Raw genomic sequence first — 23863 nt, 5'->3', positions numbered from 1 at the left:
AGCAGTAAATATACTTAGCTTTAAGACTACTGCAATACACTAAAATACATAAGAAAACATTTTAATACAAAATTATACATTCTAAATTTTAAACTTACCTCTTTTAGAGCATTAATAGTAACAACGTCCCGCCATTATTTCTTGTTCAAAATAATCTATCTTATATGAACTATCAAATAATCTATGAAAGCTTATCAGCTTTCTACAGACTATTTAGTTGTTGGCATAGCACAATCACAATACACAACAATAATAAGTTTTTAAAGCTATCAATCTAAATTTAATATGTATTTATAAATACAATGTATTAATATATATTATGATTATATTGTGTAAGAAATCAAAACAAACAAAATTCTTACTCTAAAACAGTGGCAACACTTTAAACAATTTTGCCACATGCTGAACTGTCATTAAAATTTGAAGTATTCCTGCATCAATAGCGTACAATTGTCTAAGCTATTTAATTAAAATTATTATTTTGTGGAATATTAGACTTAAAGAGTTATTTAATAAAATTTATCTTATTAATAATAACAAATGTTTTTGGTTGTTTAATCAATATAATTCTAAAATTCCCAATATAATGATGATTACATTTTTCTAATTATTATACCATGCTGACGCCTATGAAAGATTGAGCAATTTGAACTCTAAGGTTGACATTCTGGAAATTTTAAATATAAGTAATGTCACTTTATATAAATTGTGACATGCAACATTTTTACTTTGAAAAATGGTATATGGTTTTATGCTGTTATTGATCAAAATTCAGAGTTGGTATACTGTTATGAAATTATTGTAATTTCGAGACAAATCTATTCACGTAAATTTTATTGCATTTGAGTGATATTACATGTTCTATAAGATGTGTGTGATCTCCTTTCACACTTTCTCCAGTGTGTGTTCTCAAAGGTCTCTTCAAATTAGCTCTAGTAGTAAAATGGTTAAAATTAAAATTTCACACTTGTATGGTTTTTCTCTTGTCACACTTGTGAAGTTTTTCTTCAGTGTGCATTCTCAAGTGTCTTTTCAAATGAAATGTAGTTATAAACTGGTTGAAACAAATATCACACTTGTAAGGTTTTTCTCCAGTGTGTAGTCTCAAATGTTTTTTCAAACTACCTGCTTCACTAAAGTGCGTAAAACAAATTTCACATTTGTGAAGTTTTTCTCCAGTGTGTGTTCTCAAGTGTCTTTTCAAACAACTTGTAGTTGTAAACTGGTTGAAACAAATTTCACACTTGTATGGTTTTTCTCCAGTGTGGACTCTCAAATGTGTTTTCAAATGGCCAGCTACACTAAACTTTTTAAAACAAATTTCACAGTTGTGAAGTTTTTCACCAGTGTGTGTTCTCAAATGTCTTTTCAAATCACCTCTAGTAGTAAAATGGTTAAAACAAATTTCACACTTGTATGGTTTTTCTCCAGTGTGCACTCTAAAATGTGTTTTCAAATTACCTGCTTCACTAAACTGTTTAAAACAAATTTCACACTTGTGAAGTTTTTCTCCAGTATGTGTTCTCAAATGACTTTTCAAATGATTTGTAGTAGAAAACTGCTTAAAACAAAGTTCACACTTGTAAGGTTTTTCTCCAGTGTGCACTTTCAAATGTTTTTTCAAATTACCTGTTTCACTAAACTGTTTAAAACAGATTGCACACTTGTGAAGTTTTTCTCCAGTGTGTGTTCTCAAATGTCTTTTCAAATCACTTGTAGTAGTAAACTGCTTAAAACAAATTTCACACTTGTAAGGTTTTTCTCCAGTGTGAGTTCTCAAATGTGTTTTCAAATAACCTGCCTCACTAAACTGTTTAAAACAAATCTCACACTTGTTAAGTTTTTCTCCAGTGTGAGTTCTCAAATGACTTTTTAAATGACTTGTAGTAGTAAACTGTTTAAAACAAATTTCACACTTGTTAAGTTTTTCTCCAGTGTGAGTTTTCAAATGTCTTTTTAAATGACCTGTAGTAATAAATGACTTAAAACAAGTTTCACATGTGTAACATGTTTCTCCAGTATGTATTTTCAAATGTGTTTTGAAATTTCTTGATGTACCAAACTGCTTTAAACAAATTTTACACATGTAAGGTTTTTCTCCAGGGTGTACTCTCAAATGTGTTTTCAAACCACTTGCAGTAGTAAACTGCTTTAAACAAGTTTCACACTTATGAAGTTGTTCTGCCATGTGTGTTCCCAAATGTCTTTTCAAATTACTTGTAGTAGTTTCACACTTGTAAGGTTTTTCTCCAGTATGGATTTTCATGTGTTTGAGATTTTCATTTAATATTTTTCCTTCTGAGTTTTGACCTGTATATTTTCCTGTTTGAGATGAAAGTAAAGTTTTCCTAATTTTCATTCTGTTCTTCTCCTGGGGACAACCTAAAATACAAACCAACTATAAACATTTTATTGGAATAGAAAAGTGATTGCAGAAACAAAGGAATATATTAAGTAAAGTAAAATCAGCCCAAACTACGCTTTCTAAATTTATTCATCCATTAGACCTTATTCCTTAGAGCTTAATGTTATTTGGGAACCTACATGTCTACTACTGTTTTGCATTTGTGAAAAAACTACCAGGCTATTAAGTAGAGATAATCTTGTTGTCAGACTTTTTAACACTACATATTAAAAAAATACAAGATGCCAGCAATATAGGAAACAGTACTGTCATAAAAACTTGAAGGATATGTTTAAGAAATGCAGAAAATAATGTCATATTATAGTCCACAAATATATTTACCTTTATTCATTTCAAAGATAGCAAAATGTTGCCAAAACTTTTTCACAAACATGTACTTATTGTGCAAGGCAGCATAATTTAAAATATTCTACAGTAGGCTCCCTCTATACCGAGAACTGAAATGGCAGACTAATTACCTCGTTATAAGCAGATCTCGTTATATCCAACAACAATAATACTGTGCATACATATGAATATGTAGTTTTCTAAAACATTAACTTTCTATAGTGAAGCCAAGTCAATGATATATGTTAAAACAAAAAATCTGTATTCTGTAAATCTGTATAAAGCGTATTTTCAAGAATAACATAAACTACTGTGTCTGCAATTGGAAAAAGTCTGTCATTTTTAACTGCTTTAAATTGTCCAGTATTCTATCTATCATATTTTCTAAAGATGTGAAACAGTTTTATGCTTCTTCATTTGCGTTTTTTCTTTGGATAAAGTTTCTGACCACCTTTAAAACACTTTCCACATCTTGTCTATGAGGACCTATATTATTAGGTGTGAATGGTTTGTATTTGTATCATGGTCAACCCCCTACAATGACACTTGTGAATCATAAATTGTATATTTCCAACTAAGAATCATAAATCGTAAGAAGTTTATTGCGGACGGCACTTAAAAAGGGTATTCATTTATAGCTACGGTTGGCCCAAAACGTAAAAAAACACGTTTTTCAATCTTATTTTCTCTCGTTATAAGCAAATTTACCTCGCTATAGAGGGTTATAGTTCAATAGAAATTTCACGTTACATCTAATGTACCTGGTTATAAGCGAAAACTCGTAATAACCGTGTTCATTAGAGAGGGAGTATACTGTATTTTCTTTTATTATTCAACTTAAATGTCTGTAAACAATTTACTTTTAATTTTTAAGAAAATAATGAGAATGATCTCCAGGCCAATAGAAAGTAAAAAGGTTATTACTGCCTGCTGCACAAAAATAATATTAAATTTCAGAAAATTGATGTCAAGGTGTTATCACTTATGTACTCAGATCTAACTCGATGGATATCATCCTTGTAAAATGGAGAAATCTAGTGGTACCAGGAGGATTGGATTGAATACCAGGAGTAGTTGAAACCTTAGCCAGAACCCTTAGGCAAATGAGATGGGGAAGAATTTGATAATTTGCAACTTTTAACAACCTAAAACTGACAAATACATTTTTCTAGAAGAAATATATACATAAATACACTTATTATTCAAGAGGTCAATGATCTTCCCTACAGCTAATGATAATGTGAAAAACAGGAGGGTCTATAGACACATTGACAACTTATGCTAGACTCTGGGAGAAAAAGATGTAAATGTATGCTAAAATTTAGATGGAAGGATAATGTAGATGAAGTTGTCAAAAAAAAAAGATGTAGTAAATGGTCGCACTAGACATTGAACACATAAATAGAATCTTGGAAATTCTATAAGAGAAGAGGGTTTATCAGAAAATAAGTATTTATTACCCATATACATAATACTAATAATTGCATTACATTTTCATTATTCCTTAATTCTCTATTTTGATAATTCAGAAACATTATTAAAAAAAGCTATCAAATACAACCCTCTGCTTTAGTTGGCAAGGGATATCTGTACTTGTACATATTATGTAGGTATCTATGAAATCAAATCAACAGTATTTTTATTTATAGTATTTTGAATTTCATTCAAACATTTATTTTCATGTTATTGTACTAATCAGTGTTATTTACTTACTTTCTTCATTTGTTTGCTTTTCATCAAATAATGTAAATTTATAATCATCTTGTTCTATGTTAGTGTTTACCAGGAATTCATTCAAGTCTAAATAATCAAATGGTTGGTAGATACTTTCTGTTTTGGGTTCTTCCTTAATATCAATTTTGAAAGCATTCAAAGTGACATCACAGGTCTCATTATCTACTTCTATTTTAGGAGTCTTCTCAATAGCTTCTAGTTTTATTTCCATATTAGTCAACTTATTTTATGTACCAATTTCAGTTTTGTTAACTATCAGCCCGAGAATGATTCAGAGTATATAACCAATAACTATGGAATGATTGATAAAGATAATGAACTCTCTTACATATCTCCATATCTCTCATTTTTATGTACTATGATATAATATATAATAAACTACATACTAAAAACAAGTAAGAAAACTGTAAGACTTCTTTTTGTTGTCACCTCTGACCTCGTCGTGTGATCGTGTTCTGACAGCCATCAGCTGCTCTGATCTCCTCTTCTTTTCTCCGTCGACGTTCCCTCACTTCGGTAGCACACTCAACCCATGTGTGGCTGGAGGTTAACTGTCAATCTGCCACAGGGCTCCCCTACAGTGAGGAACCTGCTGGTTTCGAACGGCTATGTTGACTTGTGTTGCTCATCAGACGCCATACACTAGCTCGGAGGCTGTACATGCAATGTCTTGTTTGAAAGTGTTTCGAAGGCTTAGCATGACCAGAGGGAGGGCTTCAACCCACGATACTGTGTCCACGGCGATTAGAGCAGCCTTGAGCGTTCGGTGGAAACGTTCAATACATCCGTTTGACTGTGGGTGGTAGGCAGTGGTTTTAATATGTTGTACACCTAGCAATCCATTGAGCTGGCGAAACAACTGGCTCTCAAATTACCTACCTCGGTCCGTTGTTATGGTTGCTGGTACGCCAAACCGGGATATCCGTCCCTCAAGGAGCTTCTGCACGACAACTTCGGTTGTAATCTCCGAGATAGGTATGGCTTCTGGCCATCTTGTGAAACGGTCGATGATTGTGAGCAGGTATCGAAAGTTCTGATTTGTTTGAAGTGGGCCCACGATGTCGATATGTATGTGTGCGAATCGATCGTCTGGCATTCCTAGAGGTGTCACAGGTGTAACAGTGTGACGTCCAATTTTGGCACGTTGACATTGGAGGCACTCCCGTGACCACTGCTTGACTTGGAGATTCATGTTATGCCACACAAAACGTTCAGCAATCATCCGTAATGTAGCAGCATGCCCTGGGTGGGACTGCGTGTGGAACTTCAGGAAAATATCTCTTTGGAATACAGCTGGCACATAAACTCGTATACGACCATCTTGGACTGAACAATAAATAGGCCGCTGGCTATCTGGTAGAACTATGCGTTGAAGTTGTAAGGAACTGGCAGGATCGTTCAAGGTCTGTTGAAGACCCTCATCTGTAGTTTGAGCTTCGGATAGCCGGTCCTAGTCAATGGTAATGGGTGTTGTGATAACGTCTACTTCAGGTCGTGAGAGACAATCGACAACGATATTGGCTGCGCCCTGTATATGTCGAATATCGGTCGAAAATTGGCCAATAAATTCTAGTTGACGTATCTGTCGTGGAGACTGCCGCTCATAAGTGTTGCATGCCACTGAATATGGCAAGCAACTCTCGGTCATAAGTGCTGTAGTTTCGCTCCGTCCTAGAGAGCTTTCGAGAGAAGAAAGCGATGGGCTGTAGGTGTTCACCTATAAGCTGTTGTAAAACACCGCCGATGGCAGCATCTGAGGCATCAACTGACATGTTCAATTGGGCATTTGGTACTGGAAAGACCAATTCAGTCGACGCGGCCAAGAGTTCTTTTACCTTGGTGAAAGCTGCTGCGGCTGTTGGTGTTAATGTTAGTTCTTGCTGCTTTTTCTTTTGCTGAGACAATAACTCCGTTAGTGGCATTAGCTCATTGGCAGCATTAGGTAACCAACGTCTGTAGAAATTGAGCATACCCATAAATCGTCGTAGCTGTCGATAGGTCGTAGGTTGTAAAAACTTGCGAATCGCGCAAACTTTAGCCGGCAATGGACAAACGCCAGTTGGGGATACTGTGGCACCCAGGAAGTTTACTTCACGTTTACGAAATTTTGATTTATCCTTGTTGATTTGGAGTCCATTTGCTTCCAGAATCCGAAGTACTGCTGCCAAGTGTTGCTCATGCTCAGTCTCAGTATCCGAGGTAACCAAAATATCGTCAATGTATACATACACATATGAGCATTCTTGAAAAAGGTGATCGAGGTATCTCTGGAACGTCTGGGCAGCATTTCGCAAACCGAACGGCATTCGGAGGAACTCGTACAGCCCAAAGGGGGTTATTACAGCCGTCTTTTGGACATCCTTCGGGTGGACTGGAATTTGGTAAAAAGCAAGTACCAAGTCGATGCAAGAGAAAATTTTCTTACCATGTAGCTGGTTAGCAAAATCCTGGATGTGCGGTATAGGGTAGCGATCTGGTTTCGTCATGGCATTTAAACGGCGGAAGTCTCCACAGGCACGCCATTGTCCATTGGACTTCTGAACTAAGTGAAGCGGACTGGCCCAAGATGACTTTGATGGTCGGATAATGCCTGCCTGAATCAGCTCGTTGAATTCTGCTCGTGCAGCTTTAAGACGGTCTGGTGGAAGTCTTCGAGGTTTAGAGAAAACTGGTGTACCTCGAGTCTCAATTTTACGTGGAAGCACACTTAGGTCTGCGCCTGTATCAATAAGAAACTGAAGTTAAAGAGCACTATCGGTAATGAAGAGGCGGCGTGGTATGTAAGTGACTGCGGTTACCGCCATTACTGCGCCCTTTGATCGTTTCTTGTAAAATTGCAAGGTGGTCTACATTTCTTTGCTTGTGCACCAAATCTTCGATGGTAACACTGTTCGTCAAATGATGACTTGGTACTCTTGACCATTTGAATCTGTTGCCCTTCTTCAGCTACAGTTAATCTGTTGGATAAAGCATTCACTTGGTCACTCAATGCAGCCACTGTTTTGTCTAAGGTAGAGCTTTCGGTAACAACCATGACTGGAAAACTGGAACACCGGAGGTACGTATCGGCTTTCTTAGCAAGTTCTTCTAGGTCTCTATAAAGAATAGATATAACGCTTCGAACTGAAGGTGGTAGGCGGTCCAACCAAAAATTTTTGAGAACTTGCGTACTAATGCTATCCATGGCCAAAGTTTGCATTCGATGGAGTAGTTGAGTGGGTTTTAGGTCACCCAGAGTGAGTTTCATCAACTTGTGGATCTTTTCATCTGAGCTGGTGCCATACCTGTCGAGAAGACGAGCTTTTAGTTGTATATAGGCATTGCCAGCAGTGGGATTTTTTACTATGTCTGCTACTTCTATAAGTACTTCACTGTTTAAACTAGCAACAACATGGTCGAATTTGGTAGGTTGAACCTTAGAGTTCAACTAAACCCATACGGAACTGCTTGATCTTTCATAGGCATCAACATAATGTAATAATCAGAAAAATGTAATCATTATTATATTGGAAATTTTAGAATTATATTGATTAAATAATCAAAAACATTTGTTATTATTAATAATACAAATTTTATGAAATACCTCTGTAAGTCTAATATTCCACAAAATAATAATTTTATTTAAATAGATTAGACAATTGTACGCAACTGATACGGGAATACTTCAAATTTTATTGACAGTTCAGCCTGTGACAAAAGTGTATAAAGTGTTGCCGCTTTTTTAGAGTAAGAATTTTGTTTGTTTTGATTTCTTACACAATTTGATCATAATATAATATATATTAATAAATTGTATTTATAAATACATATTAAATTTAGATTAATAGCGTTAAAAACTAATTATTGTTGTGCATTGGGATTGTGCTATGTCAAAACAAATAAATAGTCTGTAGAAAGCTGATAAGCTTTCATATAAGATAGATTATTTTGAAGAAGAAATGATAGCGGGACGTTTGTACTATTAAAGCCCTAAAAGAGGTAAGTTTAAAATTTAGAATATATAATTTTGTATTAAAATGATTTCTTATGTATTTTAGTGTATTGCAGTAGTCTTAAAACTAAGTGTATTTACTGTTATAGTCGGTTCGCTATTCCCAGTCCGTACTGTCTAGTGAATTTAGTAATTATTTTTTTGTGAAGTTAGTTACTTTTTGACAGACTAAAAGTGGCTGGAAATTACTATCCAACCAAGCAGACGTACTCATAGCCAATATTAATAGTAAATAAAATAGAACTTCACGAATTACCAACAATCTGCACCATATAATAAATAGTTATGTTAAATTATTCGCTTTATTAAATTCAATGGCCAAATATATGGCCTAGGAGGACAAATTCGTTAAACTTCCCGTGCTCGAATCGGTATCAATAAAGTGTTATGATCATTTCGGATCATAGCTAACTACTGTTGTAGTGAAGTTTTGGGAGACATTCGTTGGACTTTCCGAGTTTGAATTTGTATCAGCACAAGTGTCTGATGAGGCTGGGAGAGTATCACCGAGCCGCAAGCCCTTATCTCTTGCCGTACTGCTACAGCATATTCTAGTCTAAGCTGCAGATTAATTTAGAATTTTAAACTGTTGCGTTACCTTTTTTGTTTTCTCTACACCGAGCTGGGGATCGAACCCACATCCACTGAACCACTCGCAGTGAAGCGAATGAGAACCGGCCGCCCAGCCTACTTATTTATAATGTTAAATTATAACAACTGAAATATATTTTTTAAATATATACTACCCAAAATGTTATGGGTTTAGTATACACTTGCACTATTTATACTAATTCTTCTTTTTTTAATCAAAGAAGTCTGTAATAAATGGACCTTAATATAATAGTTTGACAAATAATTGACATTTTAAAAATTCCTCACTTACTAACTATCCTGATGTTTTGGCAACGCTGTGGGGTTCTGACGTGGTAAATCTTGAATGACGTGCAAGCATTTTTATATGAAAAATAATGCTATATCATCGATTTTTGAGGTTATCTTGTGAACAACATTTATTTATTTGTCAAAATGCCCAAACAGGTGAATAGTCGATGCAAAGAACTTAATGGCCCTTTGTTACACTTAAACGCTGTGCAAGAGGTAATATGCGAATAAAGTCCATATCAAGCATCTTATTTAGTTTATACAATAATTATTAAATTTACAATCAAATGATATTTAAATCTATTTTATTAGTGATTTAATAAATCGTCTGAATTTGACAGGTCTGTTTAGAACACGTTTAGAAGTAAACAACGTATGCTTTGTTAATACGTTACCAGGTGCGTTAGGAGCAAATATAATAATTTAATAAATTATTTTAATATAACTTGTTTAAATAAATAAATAATAAAATTACTTTATTGAATTTTAAAAATATTATTTAAATTTTAAAAATACAGAAAACATAATATAAAGCTTCGCGCTAGTCTGCTCTACCTCCTACAGTAACATCTTTTTTTACAAATATCTTTTTCTTTTTAGTTTAATTTAAATTTAAAACATTAAAAAGTTTTTAGTAATTTTAAAAATTAAAGTACCTACAAATTTTTATGGTTATACTGCTTCTTACGATACTGCGTGAATGGGAAGATAACAATTCCGCGAAATTAATACAATCTTAAGGGTAATGCAGAGCAAAATATATCTTCGATAACTGGTTAATACGGCGAACGAAAGACCAACATTATAGGGGTGGTAATTGAATATTATTTGAATTTCACGTTGTGTAATAATACAAAAACAAAATCACTTAAACTAAACTGTATTGTTAAAGAAAACACACATGTATGATAATTATATAACGAAAACTTAAAAATAGCGTCCTTTTCTTAACGTCGTTGTTGTGAGAATGAGTGAATGTCGACAATTTCCTGCCCGCAAATAGCTGCAGTCCCTCTTGAGGTGTGCTGAACGAAGGTCGCGTATAACTAACTGGAAGTGTATACGATGGTGCTCCAAAGTTTTAACACCGGTTGATTCCTACATGTATTTGAGCCATGAGATGAGAATAGGAATAGAAAACTGAAGGATATTTTTAGGTCAAAGGTTGCAATATGTCTGATAAGTTTTATTCAGTTCATTCTACCAGTGATAAGCTATGGCGCAGAAACCCTAATACGAACAAGAACAACAATGAGTAAACTACAAGTTGCGCAAATAGATGAGACAATGATGTTAGGAGTTACTCTACGTGATCGAATACCTAATGCTACTATACGCAAAATATCAGGAGTAGCAATCAGGAGAAGAATTTTGAAATGAAGACCCCGAATACAAGCACACCAAAACAGAAGTCGATACCCGACGAGATGGACCGATGGCATAAAAAGACTGACTACAAATTAAATTCAGATAGTACAAAATCGAATTAAATGGAAGGCGAGAGGCCTATGTTCAGCAGTGTATGTTGGACTACAATAATATAAGTTAGAGTATTGTTAAGTCTTTATTAATTCTAATTTATTGTTCTTATCTTAATTTACTAAAGGTTCAATATTTATAACACTTACGAATTTAATTTATTTAAATTTTATTTATATTAATTTATCTTACAATAATTTATATATCCGAGCGTCACATTTAAAATACCCGATCGCGATATCTTCTTTTGACTGACCTCTTTCAATGAAAGCGCCATTATTATATATGAAAATACAGCTATTCGAGAGTTCAGGCCAATCCCTCTGATTATACTAGAAAGTAAATCGGCCGGGTCATCATTCGACCGGTCTCTGGAAACTTCGAAGCGACCGTTTTAGGTAGATTTCTGCCAGCTGATCGAAGGGTCTCGTAGAATCTACAACATATTAGTGAATAAACAACATGTTTACAGGTTTTTAATGTGACTCATATTTTTACGTAACATTGCCCCCCTCTTAAAAGATGGTTCCTCCTGGAACCTTGTCGGGACTGGAACTGGAACGGTATGCTGGTATCGGCAACTAGACCCTCTTTTACAACTTCCAGTTGTATAAAAATGACAAGGGACGATTTTCTCTCCGCACCAGTAACTATGCGGATTGTAACAGACTAACACCTGGACTTCGGTGTCTTTAAAGATCTCCTCCACCATATTTCGGATAACCCTCCAATCTAATTGGCGGCACTCCAACTTTGGCATGGCTAACTTTTGCACGTCGGACTCTAGTACGTGCTCTCTCAATTGAAGTAAGGCTTCCCATACATCTCGGTAGGTAGGTTGGTCACGGGCAGTGTCTTTTGTTACCAGGTAGAAAAGGTAACGTGATGCATCTTCGAGTTTCAAGGTTTTACCGAGAGCTCGCACTTGGCGTTGAAGTTCTGCAACTCGACCGAACTTCCTTCGAAAGACGGATGCCAACCCTGGTGCGTCTTTGATACTGGCCGGGATGGTAAGGGCCAGTGAGTAGTCATCGGGAAGCGCGAGTAGATCTTGCCTTTCTTCAGTGGTAACACCATATCTTGCTTTACCGGTACCTCCATAGGCACCCATGAATTCCTCAAATGTGAGGTCAGACACATCTTGGACTTGGTTTACTTCCACTTCTTCATCCACGTCGTGGTCACCTTCGAAAGACGCCAGCCGGTTATGGTGTACTATCATCGGCTTTCCCCTCGGAATCTTGCTTATTCGGTAAATGACATTATTGATCTTCTCCATAATGAGGTAGGGACCTTCCCAAAACTGCTCCAACTTGGGAGAACAACCTTTTCGCTTTTTGGGATTATAAAGCCAGACTTTGTCGTTCTTCTTAAAACACCCCTTCGGCTTGCGTATCGTACCGATTCTTCATTCGGTCACTAGCGATCTGGAGATGGGAACGGCCCATTGGTGTACATCGTCCATTCTTCTTCGTAATTCGATCACATAATCTTCACCGGCTACATCTTCTCCAGGTCGACACCCAAACTCTAGATCACAAGGTAGTCGCATCTCGCGTCCGAATAGGACCCTGGCTGGTGTCTGGCCTGTTGATTCGTTAACAGTTGGACACCATCTTTGTCAAATACTTGCCAACTGTCCTATTCATCCGTTCTACCATACCATCCGATTGCGGATGATAAACCGTAGTTCTTGTTTTTTCATACCTAGTCTATTACATATTCCTTGGAATAGATCGCTTTCAAAGTTCCTGCCTTGGTCACTATGGATCTCCAAAGGCACTCCAAATCGGCTGATATATTCTTGGATCAACTTATCTGCAACGGTGGCGGCCTTCTGGTCTGTATGTACTTGCTTCCATTTTCACTTTCTGGAAATGGCCCTGCAATGTCCAAAGCTATTCTTTCAAACGGGCTTCCAACATTATATTGTCTCATAGGAGCTCTCCTTTTTCGATAAGGCCCGTTACTCGTAGCACAAATAGTACATTTCTTACACCAGTCTTTTACATCGTCGGAACTGTTCATCCAATAAAACCGTTCCCGAATTCGCTGAAGGGTCTTCTTTACACCAAAATGCCCTCCTGATGGACTGTCGTGTAACTGACGAAGTACTTCGGCTATTCTGCTCTTTGGGATCACCAACTGTCTTCTCTTCTCTGAACCGTCATAATTTTCCAGGACTCGTTTGAGTAAGCCATCTTCCATGATAAATGAGTCCCACTGGGCCCAATACGTCTTAACTAGTGAGCATAGGTTTGATATTTCTTGCCAATGTGGTCGACGGTTTTCCTCTTTCCATTTTAGAATTTTCTGTACAACTGGATCTCTCTCTTGTCCCTTATCTTGGTAGGCGCCCAGTCGTCGTTGACCATCGTCGTTCTTAGCACTGCTGCTTCCTTGGATTCCGTTTTGTTGCAGTGGGAACACTCTGCTGGGCATGGCCTTCTGGAAAGTGTTTCGGTGGCTAACTCCGGCCCGGTGCTCAATCTTGAAATCGTATTCTTGGAGTCGTTCGATCCACCTGGCTATCTGACCCTCTAGATTCTTAACTACATCAACCACTTAAGGGCGGCATGGTCGGTTCGGATTAAAAACTTCCTTCCATAGAGTTATTGATAGAAGTGCTCTACTGATTTCACTACTGCCAGAAGTTCTCTTCTCGTGACGCAATAATTCCGCTCAGGTTTTGAGAGAACATTACTAAAATATCCAAGGACTCTTTCCTGTCCTCCTTGAATCTGAGACAGCACTCCTCCAATTCCCACATTACTTGCATCTGTATCAAAGATGAACTCTCCTTCTGGCAGTGGATACCCTAAAATTGGTGCTGTGATTAAATGCTTTTTTAAGGTCTCAACGGCATTTTGGCAGTCTATATCCCAGCGGTATTCTCTTGTTTCCTCTGTAAGTCGCGTTAATGGTTTAGCGATATCTGCAAACTTCTTAATAAACCTCCGGTAGTAAGTACATAGTCCCAGAAAACTTCTCACTTGGTGTTTGTCAGTTGGTTTTAGCCATTCCTTAATGGAATCGATTTTTCCCTTATCCACGGCCACTCCTTCTTTACTGACTATATGACCCAGATAATTGACTTTACCTTGAAATAGCTGGCACTTCTTGGGGTTTAGCATCAATTGGGCAGCTTTAAGTCGATTAAAAACGTTTTCTAAATTCCTCAAATGATCTTCAGATGTCTTCTCCAAAACGATTATGTCATCTAGATAAACTAGGCATATTTTCCAAGATAACCCTCTCAACAAATTTTCCATAAGCCTCACAAATGTCGCAGGAGCATTACAGAGTCCAAATGGCATAACGTTGAATTGCCATAATCCAGATCCTGTGGTGAAGGCTGTCTTTTCTTTATCTACCGGGTCCATTTCTACCTGCCAGTATCCAGACTTCAAATCCAAAGTAGAAAATAATTTGCTTCCAGCCAATGTGTCCAATGTGTCATCGATCCGAGGCAGAGGATAACTATGTTTCTTGGTAACGTTGTTCAGCAAACGGTAATCCACACAGAACCTCGTTGTTCCATCTTTCTTCTCCAGGACCACCGGAGAGACCCATGGGCTCGTAGAAGGTTCTATTAACCCGTCTTTCTTCATTTCCTGAACAATCGTTTCAGCTTCCTCTCTCTTCTTCTGTGGTAATCGTCGAGCTGCTTGACGAATTGGCTTAGCATTACCAGTATCAATTTTATGTTTAACAACGGTAGTCCATCCCGTCTTTCCACCTTTCGGTACGAAAATATCACGATACTGCCGAAGAAATTCCCTTAATTTTCTTTTCTCGATCTGATTCAGAGACTGTTCAGCAACTGCAACCATTTGGTCCAATTTGTCGTTGGAATTATCAGATGTTGTCGTCTGACGAATTATAGATGTCACAGGTACACAACTTCCTACTTTTGTCTCTTTCTTGATGGTTACTCGATACTCATTGACATTGATAAGTCTCACAGGTATTTCTTTAGCCGAAGTCACCAATTCCTTTCCAATTATGATTCCTCGGCCAACCTCGTCGTTATGATTCCAAGGCTCCATCATAACAGGTGTTCCTTCGTCCACAATTCCCTGTAGCCACGCTACTATGATCGTTTCACTTCTCGCAGGCACGACTGTATCTTCTTTAACGGCTGCTTGCATAGTGTTGTCATCATGTGGATGAAGAAATACCTCCTCGTTACCAACTTTGATTACCTTATTCTTAAAATCCAATTGGAATCCATGCGTATTCATTACGTCCATTCCTAATATAACATCCTCTTCGATGTCAGCAACTATAACATTATGGACGAACTTTTCTGCTCCAATTCCTAATTGTATCTGGATTTCTCCATGAATGTTGGCATTTTCACCCGTAGCGGTCCGAAGTCGCAACCTCGTTGGTAACAGTTTCTTTCGGCTGTTTATAACTGTCGGGCGTATAATGGTTCTGGTCTCTCCGGTATCCACTAACAACGTATGTCTTTTACCATTTATTTCTCCATCTACATATACACTATCTTCACGACATTTCAAAGAAGCTATTAGTATAAGAGGGTCTTTGGAAAAGTTCCGGGTCGAAGCTGCCCCCCTAAAGCCGACTCGTTCTGGTTTTCCTGATGGTGGGTTTCTTGATTTTATGGTCTTCGTTTTCTTGCATGTAATACTTTTCATCATATTAACGAGCTGGTCAAGTTTATCTTCATCTCCTTCCTCTTTTACAGTCCTAACTTCACTGTATCCTCCAGAGGCCTGCGTAGCTGACTCGTATTCGAGGGCGGCGGATAAGACATCAACCAGCGTTTTGTGACGAGCTAATCGCAGTGTTCTCTGCATTTCATGATCACGAAGACCATCAATAAACGTTTGAACGGCCAATTTTTCCATCATGTCTTCGGGAGCTGTTGGATAAGCATATCGTACTAATCTGGCAATATCTACCTCATATTGTTGAAGAGCCTCATCTTTCTTTTGTCTTCTATTTTTAAGCTGCGACTGATATACATGCTCCAATTGTTCGTGGCCATATCGCATATTGAACCTCTTCTTAAGTTGTTCGAAATCATCCGTCTCCTCTACGGCTATGGTCTGGAGCACATCTAAGGCAACTCCTCGAAGAGCGATAGTCAGGTTTACAGCCTTTTCTTTTTCAGACCATCCATTCGCTCTTGCAGCTGATTCGAACTGTTTCATGTAGTTGTTCCATGACGATTTTCCGTCGAAAGTTGGGACTTTCACATGGACAAAACCTCCACTTTCTTCAAATTTCGGCCGTATTTCCAACTTACATTTCGTTTCGTCTTCTTTTGTCTCTACTCTAATTGGATTGTTTCCTCTCTCTGCTATCCCTGTTTCCTTCAGCTTCTTTTCCATCTCTTTCCATATCTTTTCTTCGAAGGCCAACATATCGGCAGAACTTGGTTTTTTAACGAAGACATTCTATCGTCGAGGGCCGACATTTCAGAAGTGACTTTAGAGATGTTAGCAGAAACTTTGCTTGCCAGAGAAGAAATCTCGTTAGAAACTTTGTTTTCTAAAGAAGCGATATCGCCGGAAACTTTGTTTTCTAATGATGCGACGTCACCAGAAACTTTGGCCACATCACCAGAAACTTTGGCTACATCAGAAGAAACTTTCGAAATCGACGAGATAACAGCAACATGCTTGTCTTCAAATATATAAGTTTCCGGATCCAAACCTTCTTCTTTTAAAGCGTTCTTTAGTCGTTGGACTAAATCAGCCTTTTTCCCGGTAGAAGCTAATTCCCTATCTTCAAGATGCCTTCTTAAATCCGCAACTGTGAGCTCATAAATCGTAGCCATTTCCACAATTTCCACTTTTCTTCTGACACCACTGTTAAGTCTTTATTAATTCTAATTTATTGTTCTTGGGCCTGCGTAGCGCAAGCGGTAGGATGCTTGCCTCGCAAGCCGGTGGTCCGAGTTCGAATCCCACCGCCGGCAAGAACATCTAGACATTTTAAAAATATGCTACCCTGCTATACTCCCAAAGCCGCGACAGCGGTATAAAACGGGAGACTATTATTATTATTTATTGTTCTTATCTTAATTTAGTAAAGGTTCAATATTTATAACACTTACGGATTTAATTTATTTAAATTTTATTTGTATTAATTTATCTTACAATAATTTATATATCCGAGCGTCACATTTAAAATACCCGATCGCGATATCTTCTTTTGACTGACCTCTTTCAATGAAAGCTCCGTTATTATACAGTATACTCCCTTTATAACGAACACGGTTATTACGAGGTTTCGCTTATAACGAGGTACATTAGATGTCCCGTGAAATTTCTATTGAACTATAACCCTTTATAGCGAGGTAAATTTGCTTATAACGAGAGAAAATAAGATTGCAAAACGTGTTTTTTACGTTTTGGCCCGGCCGTAGCTATAAATAAATACCCTTTTTAACTGCGGGCCGCCCGCAATAAACTTCTTACAATTTATAATTCTTAGTCGGAAATGTAAAATTTATGATTCACAAGTGTCATTGTATTGGGTTGACCATTCACACCTAATAATATGGGTGCTAATAGACAAGATGTGATAAGTGTTTTAAAGGTTGTCAGAAACTTTATCCAAGGACAAAACGCAAATGAAGAAGCATAAAACTGTTTCACATCTTTAGAAAATATAGATATAATACTGGACAATTTAAAGCAGTCAAAAATGACATAATAACTTTATACGCTTTATACATATTTACAGAATACAGATTTTTTGTTTTAACATATATCATTGACAGTAAAAGTAAACAACTCTTTTTTGTTTTAATGCATTTTATTGACAATAAAAGTAAACAACTTTTTTTTAAAAACGCCATTCAAACAATATTTATTAGCATCTTATATTGCTCCGAATGGCGTCACTATAGAAAGTGAATGTTTTAGAAAACTACATATTCATATGTATGCACAATATTATTGTTGTTGGATATAACGAGATCCGTTTATAACGAGGTAATTAGTCTGCCATTTCAGTTCTCGTTATAGAGGGAGTCTACTGTAATAATATATGAAAATACAGCTATTCGAGAGTTCAGGCGAATCCCTCTGATTATACTAGAAAGTAAATCGGCCGGGTCATCATTCGACCGGTTTCTGGAAACTTCGAAGCGACCGTTTCAGGTAGATTTCTGCCAGCTGATCGAAGGGTCTCGTAGAATCTACAACATATTAGTGAATAAACAACATGTTTAAAGGTTTTTAATATGACTCATATTTTTACGTAACAGTATGTTTGAACTGTAGTCGCGGAAATTTGTAGGAACAGTAAAGCCTCAAAAAACAAAGCAGTGGCCTTCCAAAAAATACTTATGATTTAAATCAAATTGTTAAAGATAGGTACACACAATTTATTAGATTATATTTTTGGCAATATTGTACTACATTTTAATACATATTATAATATATCACATACATATATTGTCTGTATGTGAAACCATAAATATGTATTACAGATTACAGTATTAATAAATATTAATTACAAAGATTGTTTTAGCTTTAAAACCTTTATTATTTATATTAATATTCACTTAAACGTCACAAAGTTATATAGAAGAATATATGAAATGATTGTAATAAAGTAAAAAAAATAATACATACATACAGCAAATACATACATACAGAAAAACTTATATTCAGATAGGTTACATACATAGGTACATCGTAATGTTAAATTATATATTCACTTTCATAATTAGATGCACTGTCGTCGTCACTAGAATCATTTAAATCAATCCCTAATTCTTCAGTAATTACATCTATGCGACTTTCACTTTCCAAATACTTATCTTTAACCCTGGCAACGTGTTGATACACTTTCTTCCAGTTATCGACAGTTACTCTAGCAATTTCCTGTTCCACCAACACTTTTACGTCTTCTAACTTAAAATAAACGTTTTGTTTTGCAACTTCATTTTTTATTTGCGCCCAAACCATTTCTATACGGTTCAAGTCTGGATGATATGGCGGAAGTTTTAAAGAAACATGTCCACATTCTTACAGCACTTTGTCAAATTTATATTGAATATGAACTTGTTTGTGTTGTTTGATGATTTCATACAATTGCGGTTTTAACATTGACGTTACAAATGGTAAATTTTTTTCTGTCAACTAAGATATCATATTCATTTTTTTAGAATTCCTGGTGGGTGCTTTATTAATATGTACATTATGATATGACGCATTATCAGTAACAACAACAGATCCAACAGGCAAATTGAGGATTAACTTTTCTTTCAATCATTTTTCATAATTTTCTGAATTCATATCAGCATGATAATCTCCTGTCTTAGCTCCTGACTTAAAAATCAAAAGGGCATTCTGTATGAAACCCATCTCCCCTCCACCATGTACGATAACCAACCTACTTCCTTTTGAAATGTTTTTGATCTTTTGTCACTGTCATCTGTCCAGCTATTTGACGTAGTCTGTCCTGCATGTACATAGGTTTCATCAACATATACAATTGACTTACCGTCGATTCTGTAATATTAAATTTTATCCAAATATTTAATGCGTGTAGCACGAATATCATTCCGTTCAATTAATAAACGATTATTTTTCGTTTTCTTCCATTTAAATCCCAAATCTTTCACAGTTCTGTAGAGAGAACTCACACTTCCAGTCCACTCGTACACCTCTTCAAGCCTTTTCTGCAAAAGCTTCAATGATACACAACAACGCTCAGTGTCATGAAAACAATGAATGGTATTTCTAATGAACTGTTTGTTATACTCTCTCAAGTCTGTCACGGTTTAGCAAGTGTTGTAGCTGGAAATTTTAGTCAGTGTATTATTTGACCCTGCGTTTTTTAACATACTCGCTTGTTGAATAATCCTTTCTACTGTACGTAAAGATACTGCAGTAGCTTCACTCACACGTTGTTTAATACTGGTTCAATTATGTTTAGGAAATAGTATTTGCATATATTTAAATACATTGTAAACTATTCCTTTGGATTCTGGTGTCAATCTGATCTGTTTACTCGTACTACACTTAACCATCTCGGAAATAATTCTTATCAGTTCTTTGTATGTCCTTAACGAGTCGTTGACTCTTAATAATGACTTTATAATTACTGGTTTTTCAGGTAACTGATACTAAATTAGAAATCAACTTTTACCAAACTTTATAAAGTAATAATAATAAATAATTATTTAAGTGAGTAATAATTTTGTAATTAGTGCGATTTCAAATAATTTAATTTGTTTAATATTGCAACGCCACTGCATGGGTCTGATCATAGATATTCTATTGTCTGCGCGATTAACTATTTCGTGGAAGGGCTTGCCACTCGATTTGAAATAAGCTGTATTACTATTCCATTTTAGTTTTTTCTACTACATATGGTTTTGCTTCCTATACGTTGGTGTACTATGAGCGTCAAAGTAGAAAACTACTAGAAACGTAGAAAACTAAAAAAGTTGTTTCTTTTTACACCACATCAATGTATCTTTCTACTAATCTTTTACATTTACATTGTGTTTCCTGGTTTGAATCCAGATTTTTATTAACCTCTTAACTTTCTCTTAACCTCTGCCAAATAATTGTCTTCTGTAAAAAAAAAAACTTTTAATATAGTATTATTTATTTTATAAATTTATTTTTTTATAAATATAGTATATTGTATAAAGTATATAAACATCTATAAAAAATTGTTTGTTTGGTCTTTCGATTTGGAACACATAATATATATTTAAAAATATAACTTTGTTCATTCCACGTTTAATTCGGAAATTGAAGGAACTGTTAGATTATCGATTTTGTTCTGCAAAATTTTTTGAAGAAAATTTTGATCATGCTAAAAATAAAATACATCAGATTAGCATTAATTACAGTGTTAACTATGTGCACCTTCATGCAAGAATTAGGTAACTTGTTTCTTGGTAATGTATATTTTAGGGATTTATAACGCTTGAATGCTTCCCGGTAGAAATGAACTAAGGTAAGCGTCCACTGATCCGCACCGTACGAACCGCTCATCGGTAATGCCGACCCCCCGACACTGATGTATCGAGAGGTAACTTTTGCGATGCGTGTCGATGACGTCATACGGAATACGACGGAATACGGAATCCAGTGGGAGCTAATCTATGGCATCGTCGGCCATTTGCATTTGACGATCGTCCTATCAATGTGCGTTGTTTTTGCATCATGGACGCATCACAGCTAATTACAGTTGTTCAAGAATATTAAAACATATAATTTAAAACACCCTAATTATTCGAACTAATAAAGAAGGGATACTATCTGGGATGAAATTGGAAAAACATTAAATCAAAATGGTAAGTTGGTAAATTTTTATTTTATTCGGTAAGATAGTCTTCTTTTTCATTTTATTTTATTATTTATATATTTTTCGCCCCTTCTAGCCCGACCTCTCCTCAATTGCCAATCTACCGACCCTGCTGCTGAGTTAAAGTAACGTTTGAAGCTATCTCTGACTGCTAAAGCATCTGTGCGTGAATTACCACCTATATTCCTTAGGTTTTAAAGTCCTGTCATTTCAGCAATAGAAGTGTTCAAATCATTTCCTGTCCAGTGACATATGTCATTTCTTAGAAATTCGTGCAAACAGCATGTAGCCATTACAACACTTACAATGTGTTTTTGGTGCATAGACAATCTTCTTTCGAAAATTCTAAATTTTCTGGCCAATATTCCAAATGTATTTTCTACAGCATTTCCGATAGTTGAACACTTTTTTCTCTTTATTACTTTGTGTCAAGATTTTGTAAACTACTTCTAGCAATGCGATGCCTCTATACTTTTCACATCTTATTTTCTCACCTTTTTGTGTATTGGGCATATCCTTGGTATAACCCAGTCTCTTGGGTTTCAGTCTCCAGTTTCCCATATGCTTTTTATCAGATTGAAATTTTTATCTTCTACTTGAATTTTTCATCAATATGGCCAAAATAACGTAACTAACCAGAACGTTTTATTAAAAATGCAAAGAGGAAAAAAATTGTTGACCACAATAAAAATATCCAAATTGAATACCTGGTTACATCATGAGGAACACCGAAAGATATGGGTTGCTGCAATGAATTCTTCAAGAAAAAGTAGAAGGAAAACGGGGACCAGGAAGGTGAAGAATTTCCTGGCTGAAAAATCTACGTACGTAATTCAACACAACAACCACAAATATTTTCAGAGCCGCAGTTTGCAAAATACAGATTGCCATGATGGTCGCTAACACCCGAAACAAATAGGCAAGAATACAAGAAGAAGTAGGCCAAAACAATAAAGACTTTTGCTTTACAAGACCAAATTTATATTAAATCTCAATTGTTTCAAATGGTTAACAGCGTGAAGATGAGACTTTCGACAACTCCAATCAATCCGGATTCTAATCCTATGGCATATGGTTCAAGTCAAAGAGAGAGAGAGAGTTCCAAATGAAATGTTTCTGGCACCTACTCGTTTAAATGCAATAATGTTTACTTCGTCTGCTATGAACATAATCACAACCATTCATGAAATGATGTCTTCGACACCTTCTAGGAGTAATACTCACTCTATATATGTTACCTCCATTGTCTCCAATAATTTTCCGTCCGGCTCGCGGGAAGGAATGAAGAGGTGGAGAGCCGTCGTTCGAGGTGTCGAGTTTGAAGAAACGCATGCAGGCCGCTTCGGCATTACGGTCACCGGTCTATACTCCCAGTATCCGAGACGAGGCTCTCGTGGGACCATTCTACTCTCATTCCACAGAACCAAGGTGGGGTTGAACGTGCTGCGTCCCTGATACACCCTTTCCCCATTAAGGGCGTGGGGTTACGGCACGTACCCACCTGGGAGACTTAAGAGTGGTAGAGGAGAACTCATTAGCGGCAACCTGTCAAACGTGCGAGGTCGAGCCTCGATCTGCGTTCACCTTTCCGCCCCGGGGAGATAACGGACGGGTGTGCGTATCGCAACACAGGTACTACGCGGAGGGTGGAACCCTGTGTTGCTTCATGTAACACGTCACCGTCAAATGGTGTTCGACTCGTAGGGGCTAGTGGTTAGCTAACGGTCGTATACCGAAAGGCCAGGTAGACTAGGGTCCAGCTGATGCTTTATCATCAGAAGGTACACGAATTCGTCCATTGTCTCCAATAATTTCTCAACAATTCCCACTAGCCATGCATGATACTCTAAACAATCTATCTCCGGTAACTTTAAATGTTTTCTCGTTCATCTACACCTAACGAAATGCCACCTTCACCCATGGATGAAACGATGTCTTCACGTGTCAATAGCGAAACTCTGCGTATGCTGTCCTTTCACGAAAATGTTAAAAATACGGAACGTTTACATGCAGTGTAATGTTTCACACAGCAAGCCTTTCTTCAGGTAGTACAGCCTCCCTGTATGAAGTATTCTGTCTCAGTAAATATAGTTTCAGGATGTCAACAAGAATACTGAATTTAGCTAGAGACATACGAAAATAATGGAAGAACTTGATGTCAACCTTTAACAAATCAGTAAATAGTATATGATATTCTCCATGTTTCGATCTCTTCTTGAATATTTAGTGTATCCAGAAATTATACTTTATTTTTCTATTTTTTTTTCTTGTTATTCCTCTTCTGCTAACAAACAAGCAATAACAACTTGTTCTTCATCGCGTTCCTCCATTCTCACAAACACTTTCCGCAGGTACAATCACTACAAAAATCCGAATGAAGTGGCATCAGCAATCCGATTGCTGATACTCGCGTCGGCGAATTTGATCGCTGCAGCTTTGATGCGATCCGTCCGATGCGGGTCTGTAGACGCTTACCTTTAGTGAGCGTAATCACGCGCCAGAGCCGTGATCTTTCATCCATCAGCCAATTCGATTTTCTCGCGAATTCCAATTGAAAGCCGCAGATCCATTTTTGATTTTATACTCCAGCGTTTCAAAATGTGGCTCAAACCATATACCTACTCACAACGATGTGAGTCCACCAGTTCGCTGAGCCATTAAGTCGATAGTAGCATACGGTACTAATAGACAAAAATAGTCGCAAAAAATTT

General features: G+C 36.6%; 2 protein-coding genes across 2 annotated transcripts in view; both read right to left on the bottom strand.

Annotated features, from left to right (window-relative positions):
- Positions 1-819: 819 nt before the first annotated feature.
- Positions 820-4927, bottom strand: LOC140442647 (uncharacterized). The gene is made up of 2 exons (XM_072533646.1): positions 4466-4927; positions 820-2382 (listed from the first exon to the last, which is right to left on the bottom strand). Exons 1-2 carry the CDS (start codon positions 4695-4697, stop codon positions 962-964), a joined length of 1653 nt encoding a protein of 550 aa, XP_072389747.1. The 5' UTR covers positions 4698-4927; the 3' UTR covers positions 820-961.
- Positions 4928-20444: 15517 nt separating this feature from the next.
- LOC140442646 (KICSTOR complex protein kaptin-like) overlaps positions 20445-23863 on the bottom strand; it is a 43320-nt gene continuing 39901 nt past the window's right edge. The window contains exon 8 of the mRNA XM_072533645.1: positions 20445-20657. Coding sequence (XP_072389746.1) covers positions 20571-20657 — 87 coding nt within the window. The 3' untranslated portion in view covers positions 20445-20570. The remainder of the gene's footprint in view (positions 20658-23863) is intronic.

The sequence above is a fragment of the Diabrotica undecimpunctata genome, chromosome 6 (genome assembly GCF_040954645.1).
Source record: "Diabrotica undecimpunctata isolate CICGRU chromosome 6, icDiaUnde3, whole genome shotgun sequence".
In the NCBI taxonomy this organism is placed as follows: Eukaryota; Metazoa; Arthropoda; class Insecta; order Coleoptera; family Chrysomelidae; genus Diabrotica; species Diabrotica undecimpunctata.
Note: the sequence above shows the minus strand (reverse complement) of the source record. Positions and strands in the feature narration are given on the sequence as shown.

What these genes read in the sequence shown, in the direction of transcription:
- LOC140442647 (XM_072533646.1), bottom strand. Translation starts at nt 4,697, where the DNA reads ATGGAAATAAAACTAGAAGCTATTGAGAAGACTCCTAAAATAGAAGTA. An exon ending in AAAGCAAACAAATGAAGAAA is followed by an intron (nt 2,383 to 4,465) that starts GTAAGTAAATAA and finishes TTTGTATTTTAG; the next exon opens with GTTGTCCCCAGGAGAAGAAC.